Genomic DNA, 7,965 nt, shown 5'->3' on the forward strand with positions numbered 1-7,965 from the left:
GGTCATGTTTACACTGTAGCCTTTCAAGTGTAGACAAGCCCCAAAGGACTCACCCAAGGAGGCTGTGGTGGAGCAGGGACGTGAACCCAGGTCACCTAAGTCCTAGGCTAGTCCCTGAAGTACTGGGCCATCCTGTCCTCTCCTGGGTGTGTTGGGAAAGCAGATGGTGACTAGACAGCTGCCTGTTGCCTGTGCTGAGCACACAGGCCTAGTGTGGGCTCCTGAGGCAACACCTAGGCCCCTAAACAAGTGGTGTGGCTCTCAAAAGTGCTGAGCACTCAGCAGCTCCCGTTGGCTTCAGTGAGTCCAGAGGTTATTTGACTCAAACAGTGTCCTTCAGAAAAGGGCAGTGCCGCCCTAGGGAAGCTAATAGAAATGGTGGGAGGGAGAATCAGGATGGTTGAGAGAGAATTTCCAGAGAGAGTTGCAAAATAAATGTGCTAACTCTGTCAGCAGCATTGAAACCTGCAAGAGACTCCGTGAACGGAGCTCCAGGGTGCACAGGGAGCTATAAAGGAGTCAGTGCCCTAAATTCCCAGACAGGGAGTTCAATCCTGCAAGGTGCTGTGCAGGGCTCTGGCCCTGATCCACTTAAGCACATGCTTAAATTTAAGCGTGAGTTATTCCATTGGTGCACTTTTGAGGGTTACAAATGGGCTCAAAAATAATACTGCAAAGATTGGAATGTCTTTGTATAAATTGGTGGGACACCCTCGCCAGGGACACTATGTTCAGTTCCGGTCACCCAATTCTATAGTTAGAACCAGTGATAGCAGGAATAGGAGCTCAGAGACAGGGGATTCAAGGCCCAGAGAGATTTCCAAATGGTGAGTGTGAAAAGACTGGTGGTCTAGTAAACAGACAAAGAAAATAGTGGTCTGGAAATCATAGAATATCAGATTGGAAGGGACCTCAGGAGGTCATCTAGTCCAACCCTCCACTCAAAGCAGGACCAATCCCCAATTTTTTTTGCCCCAGATCCCTAAATGGCCTCCTCAAGGATTGAACTCACAACCCTGGGTTTAGCAGGCCAATGCTCAAACCACTGAGCTATCCCTCCGTGCGAAGAGAGAGCAAAATGGTTGAGAGCAGAGGTGGCTGAGGGGACAAAATCCTGACTGGAGCCGAGACGGGAGACAGCATACTCCTATTTACTCTTTCCTACAACAAAGGAAGCATTTGTTTACACTGTGCGTAACTAACCCGTGGGACTCAGTGCCACTGGATATCACCTGAGCAGGTTTCGGAAAAGGATACACTTACATTAACAGTGCATGTATGCAGCTCTGTTAGCTAGCATTTCATGTTTATTAAAGTATACCTACCCTCCTTCGAGGCCTGATCCAACCACTAACTATCCAGGACCAGAGGGAGAGGTTTTCCTCCACGGGCAGGTTATTCTGTAATTGTCCAGTGCAGGGTTTCTTGTGCCTTCCTCCTAAGCAGCTGGGGCAGGTGGCTTTTGGAGATGGGACACTAGTCCGGCCGTTGATACGCTCTGGCAATTCATGTACTACTATACCAAGCCTAGTAGCCAGTCCAGAAGCTCTACAAGAGATTTGTGGGACCATGTGGGCCTAACACATCAGGACTAAGGAGTATTTCCGGTCTGGATGTGCTTAGCAGAATGGCTTGTGATTTCTGCCCCTTCAGCCTAGGGCAGGGATTGCTCCACATTCAGTATCTAACATGAGAGCCCCAGCTGACTTCCCACCCCCCCCATATCTTCTGACTAAGCCAGACCCACAACCAGAACATGTTGGCCCCAGGTGTCCAGGAGGAGGTGCGCCACCCTGCCAGCCCTGGGGTGAGAGCGGCACATCCTGTTGACTGTGATCTAAGACTGTTAACCTCATCCCATTGAAGCAGGCTGCTGTTGCTCTTTGCCACGTGTAACAGCTGGCTGCTGGGGTCATGTTGTATATGATTCACTGCAGGATATGTCCGAAATGCCTCCTAACAATGTGTGAGCAACATTGTCATTTTCACATGAGCGGCAGACATTTCCTGAAACCATTCTCCTGGCAGGTGGAGGGTGCAGTCATTTCCTTTTGGCAACAACTCATTCACAAACACTCTGGATGAAATTCCAGCCCCACTGGGTATTTCTACACTGCAATTAAACACCCACGGCTAGCCCACACCAACTGACTTGGGCTTGTGGGGCTCGGGCTGTAGGGCTGTAAGATTGCTGTGTGGATGTTCGGGCTCGGTCTGGAGCCTGGGCTCTGGGACCCCATGGGGTGGGGGTGGTTGAAAAGTGGCATATTGGCCACGCAAACAGTGTAAATCTGCACTGCGGGCAATGGGCTGTGGGGCTACAAAATTGCACAGCACTCGTGCAACTTCTCAGCAGGTGCCTGCTGTATCGGGGAGCTTTCATCCTTTAGTAATGGGATTCCACAATCCACTGTACTATATTTAAAGGTCCAATTCTTGTGAATTACGCAGGTGTGAATCCATAGAAGCCAGTGGAATTACTCTGGATGTACACCAGCGTGATCCAGAGCAGAATTTTGCCCTAGCTCTTTCAGAGAAGAACAGTGCTGTGTGTTTTTGTGGCTTCCCCACTTTGTTAACATCAGTGCAAACGCTGTTTTTCTCCACTTCCTTTGGATTTACCCTCTGCTCTCAACACCTGGGCCGCCTGTTGTTTCTTTGGTGTGTGGAACTTGCGTCATGTGTCTATTGTGTACCGAGCAGCCCCAGATTTACAGCATCAGAGTGCTCGTCTCAAGTATATCTGTTGTGTGTGAGACGTTTGCATTTCACCAGAATTGGTGTCATTTAAATCTAGCTTGGGTTGCCTGAGTTTGCTCTTTCAGCAAGCAAGATTTGGACATGTAAGTGGATTAGATGCGGGAAAACAAGCAATGCAGCACTTCCTGTAGCACCTGCAGTTCCTGAACTTTCCCTCACTCTGCCCAGCATAACCAGTTAACCAGACTTTACTACAGAGCCTGTTCTGAATAGCTTGATGCAATGTGTAATTTGCTGCTCTTTACATTTCATGCTCATTGCAGGCTCTGCCTCAGAAGAGGGATGCCTCCCGGGAGTATTCGTGCCTATGCAATGAGCCTTCCACGATCACCGCCTAGCTAATCTGGCTTCCGCCATCCCCGCAGCTTAACGAAATCAAAACCGAGTTTGTGTTTTCTGCTCAGTCACAGAAATCAGAAGGCTTTTCCTTCCCAAGGCATCCCCTTCTGCCCATCTCAAGGGTGCCTGCAGACGCTTCTAGTGTCTCCTCCCTAGCAATGTCTGCCTCTAGCTGTCTGGCAGCACTTCCTGCTCTGTCAGATATGAGCACGGTCTGGTCCCACAATGGGGCAAGGAGGATGTTGGGGGAGGTCATGGCTGGGCCCTTGATGCAGGGAGTAGAGGCAGAGTCTTTGTTCTTATAGTCATTCTGAAATTGCTGGGTGCCATGGCCTGTGCTGACTTGCATTTTAAAATGCACCTTTTCTCGTCGCACAGCAACATCATTAGCTAGTTACAATCGCCCCCCCACCTCCCCCCCCACCAAGATTTTAGCAATTCAACCTTCAATATTTTCATTTTATATTCCACTTCTTAAGAGCTTTTTTCTGCTGTGACACTTAGGGGCATGCAAAACCCTCTTCTTTCGTAGTGTTTCCCCTAATGCTCTTTTATCTGGAAACAGTAAATAATGTTCCAACAGCTGACTGCAGTCAGCTGACCCTGAACTGACATGGGGGCACAAGGCTCTCCTCTGGCTTTTCCAGCTGTACTTGGTGGTTGATGGAGGTAAATTGTCTCCATTTCTTTGACTGATTTTTGCTGCTGGCTGGCTGAGTTAGTTTATTTGTATGTTAATATTTATGCTGCTGGCTGGTGATGGATAGATCGAATCATTGTCAGAGCATTTGTATGGATAGGGGTGGGAGTTATGTTGAATCTGAAGAAATAGAAATAAACTCTCAAGTTACACTCTCGCGATGTGGGGAATCTGTATTCTCAGCCCTAGTCCCAGTGATCGAGGTGGTGATGATGATGATGATGAGATGATTTTGCTTTTGCTTTTCTTGTAGATGCAGAGATTGTAAAACTGTCTTCCACAGGTGCTGCCAAGACAGCATGAAATCTTGCCCCCGCTGTGAACGCCGGCAGAAATACCAGCAACAATTGCAAGCGGATGTCCTCATGGAACCAAATATGTAGTGAGCAGCTTCTCACAGGTGGACTCTACACAGGCCTTTGCTCATCTGCAAACTTGTGACCTGGACACTGTGCAAAGGAAGGGAAAAGGGAGTGCATGCCAAGTGCCATTCAGTCCTAGAAAATACATTCCTACCACTGGTTGGAGCAGCTCCTGCGTGCAGATGTTCACCAGGGTAGGAATAGCCTAAACTGTACAGTGCTGTGAGGATGCCTAGGACAGGTGCATCTCCTCATGTACAAGCAGAGGATACTGTTCCTGTGGGTGCTGAAAAGAGAGCCAATGAAGTAAAAGCCTGCTGGAAAAGATCAGTGACTCGCAAAGTAATGGTGCTTTTATTCACACTACCTGGTGCTGCTTATTTTTTGCTGAATGTCCCTCCCTGCGAAAGAAGTGTGTTCCATTTACTGAGCTCCACTGGTTCCCATCTTAGAGGAGATACTACTTGGGATGGAAATCTGATAGATTTCCTGTGTGTAAATCTACAAGGTTTGCAGTGGAATGCCTGTAACAGAAGTATGTTAAAGGTATAGTTTTTTAGGATATTCGCAATACTGGAAACCAGAATTTTTCATATGTGACTTTGCACAGGAACTGCATCTCACCTGCTTGGGAAATAAACATAGCAGCTACCTGCAGCCAAACTGCAGGGGAACTTTTCAAGAAAAACAAAAACAAAACCTGAAGCTGACATGAAGCTCTTGTGCCTTTAACACTTTGTCCACAGTGGCTGCTTGGTCCTGCTGTTTTTGTGCCATGTGCCAAATGGCTGGGGTATACTGTGTAAGACGAGATGTCCAGAAGTCCCCCTGTGAGAGGAAAGACCATTCTTCTCTTCTGCAGAGAAACCTTGGGCTCTTCCACATCTAGCATCCACCAAGAAAAGAGGCTTTTTAAATAGCAAAACAAAAAACCCAGATCCTCCTGGGCTGCTACTTTTTATTTCTTGGCCAATAATGAGGCTGCTACTAGATTTTATTTTCCTTTCCCTCTGATATGGAGATTATTAGAGTCTATCTAATAGGGAATATGTCCTTTGTGAAGGTTGCTCCTCTTGCTAGTGGATTATGGAAAAAGCTTTAGACTGGTCTGGAATCCAGTTTCTACATTCTCAGTGGAAACACCTGCACAGTGAAGAAATAAATTGGCCTACAGCATGGTATTATGTTAATCAGGGTAGAGCCTTACCTTTGTTTTAATTACAAAACAGGCCACACTTTTCTTAAGGGCTTCCTTGGTGGTTAGCTGACTTTGTCGGTACAGGCAAGTGGAAATGAAATTGTGTGTTGGAGTTTGTGCCAGAAGAGCTTTGCATTTGTCACCCATTTTTCCCTTAATGGCTGAGCAGTGATCCTGGATCCAGCTTGTCTCTTTCCCACCCCCCACTCCCCTGTGCATCCAGTACTGTAACTGCAGCTGGTCAAAGGGGGTGCAGACCTGGAAACACGTGTTCTACAACTCCCACTGGGTTTCTTACAGCCCTGCTGGGAGAGGGAGGGGGAGGCTCTGACTGATTGGCTGCTCTACTGCAGAAGGCGGGGCGGTGGGAAAAGCAGCCAATCAGAACTGCTGCGGGAAGCAGACCGCGCTCCCTCCCCCTCTCCTCTCAAGGACTGAAGCCATTCTCACATGAGGGGAGCAGGGAGCCGGGCAGCTCTGCTTCCCCCTCCCATCCATTGAGCAGCAGGATGGCTCCTACCCCCACCCCCCAGAACACCAGGCCTGGGGAGGGGAACCGCTGCAGCCCCCCAGGCCTGGGAGAAGCAGCAGTTGTGACATTGCCGTCACTCAGAGAGCAGCCCCTGCTCAGATTCGCTCGCGCTAAGCGGCTGGGCTTCCTCCTCCCCCCGTCCCTGTCCCCACAGGCACTCACTCTCCAGATGCCCCATCTCGGTGCCGCCTCTGACACAGATCCCTCCTGCTCTGGCCGCTGGCTAAGTCATGGAGTTGCTTCTCCAGGAGCTGCCCTTTGCCCCTGCTGAACCCCCGACATCTGTCAGCTGGATCACCGTAACGTTCTCCGTCTTGTGCCACTGCTCGGCTGCCTCCCCGGGTGCCCAAACCCCGCTGCTGCTGAGCTCCGGCTCGCGCCACGTCATTCCCCCACTGGCTGCCGGTCTCCTCTGACATCACTCTCAAGCCCCTTGTCCTCAGCTGCAAGGCTCCTGCGTAGTCCCACTGTCCATCTCTCTGCTGCCATTTCTCCCTCTCATTTCCTCCCCCATTCTCGTCTTACAGCTCCCTTTGTCTCCTTCCCCTGTAGCATTGTGCCCTATGTCCCATTGCTCTCTGCCTCGTCCCCCAAGCATCCTTCATCTCCTCCTCGAGTCTGTCTGAACTGGTAACTCCCACAGCCCTCCGTTTCCTGAACTGTTGCTCCATGCCTTGCCATGGGCTTGTCTGTGTCTTCTAACTCAGAGTGTGAACCTTCTAGGGCAGGAGTCTGGGCTTATCTCTGTGTGCGAATTGACTGCACGGTGCACACACGTGTTTTATAATAGCCCATGTCTCTCATACCTTCCAGTCCCCTCTTTCTTGCACTCTTGAGGGTTGTTCATTCCATGGGCAGAGTCCCCCGTGGGACCAGGCTGCTCAGCAGCACACCCTAAACTCGACAGCAGTGTCAGCGCCACAGACTAGCCTTAATCCTAGACCTCACCCCCACCCCAGCACAGCAGGTGGTCATCAGTGACACGGCATTCATTGCTGATGGAGGAGGTTGTGTCCGTTTGAACCGACAAGTGAGAGATCTGTGAAGTGCTCCATTGCACCCCGGCCTGGTCCACGTGCAGCTCCCTGGCTTCCCAGGGATTTCATTGCTGCCAATAGCCTTCCATTTGACTTGTCACTCGCTAGGATTCAATGCGGGGTTCCCACTGAAAACTGGACATGTACAATCCCAAAGTAGCATCTGCCGTGCCGACATCTGCGCCTGTCCCACAGTAATGTCATGTCCCTAGGAGCTGCACCCCGCTCATTCCTCTGCCAGTGGGAGCTTCCCAGCCAGCAAGGTTTCATACACGCTGGTAAAATAAGTTGTCCTGAATGCCAGCCCTTTCTGCCCAAACCTTGCTGTGGAAGCAGCATTTACAGGGGCTGCAGCCATGCCATGTGGGCTGTGAGCCAGCGTACCCTCACGGCTGCGCAGGTTGGAGGGGCTCAGTGCGGCAGGGAGGGGTCTGTGGTTATTCAGCAGGCAGAACTTTTCCTTCTGCTCCGTGGTGCAGCATGGGCAAGACGGGAAATGGAGCACTAAGCTACTTGCTTTCATTAAGGATCCCATGGCACTGTCTGTAAGAATAGACTCATTAACCATCATACCTTGGCAAAATGCCAGCGAAGGTCATCGTATTCTGCCTAGCGACGTGTCTGGGTGCTTTGGGTTGGATACAGCATCCTCTGGTACTGCCTGTCCTGAGCCCTGCTGGGTAAGGGTGTCCCCCTGCTAGGCAGACAGGATTGTTCCCTATGGTACCTTAGCTGGGGGCTCATCCAGTGTGATTGTTACCATTTAAAAATCTAGTGAATTCTCAGTGGGAGGTCAGCTGGGGCCTGGTCTATTTCCTGGGTTCGGGGGGGGGGAAGCCAGCAGGGGGAACTGTGCCATGAGAAAGGCAAGGCTGGATGGCTGGGAGGAGGCATGGCAGATGGGTTGGAGATGCCCCCTTTCCACCAGGTGCCAGACCTCCCCACTCCCAGGCTAAAAAGCAGCAAGGGACAGGGGTGCCCAGCAGCGGAGTTTCTAGCAAGGAGCCAGGCGACTGCGTGCAGACAGGCCGGCCAGC

At 50.6% G+C, this 7,965-nt stretch overlaps 1 protein-coding gene across 6 annotated transcripts in view; it reads left to right on the plus strand.

The window, feature by feature from the left end:
- PLEKHM1 (pleckstrin homology and RUN domain containing M1) overlaps positions 1–5,351 on the plus strand; it is a 51,509-nt gene extending 46,158 nt beyond the window's left edge. For 4 of the 6 annotated variants that reach the window (XM_037886744.2, XM_043536576.1, XM_043536574.1 and 1 more), the window contains one exon: positions 4,053–5,351. In XM_037886744.2, the coding sequence (XP_037742672.1) occupies positions 4,053–4,182 (130 nt within the window). In that variant the 3' untranslated portion in view covers positions 4,183–5,351. The remainder of the gene's footprint in view (positions 1–4,052) is intronic. The other 2 variants (XM_037886746.2, XM_043536577.1) reach the window with 1 other exon arrangement.
- Positions 5,352–7,965: the final 2,614 nt, after the last annotated feature.

This window comes from Chelonia mydas, chromosome 27, assembly GCF_015237465.2.
Source record: "Chelonia mydas isolate rCheMyd1 chromosome 27, rCheMyd1.pri.v2, whole genome shotgun sequence".
Lineage (NCBI taxonomy): Eukaryota > Metazoa > Chordata > Testudines > Cheloniidae > Chelonia > Chelonia mydas.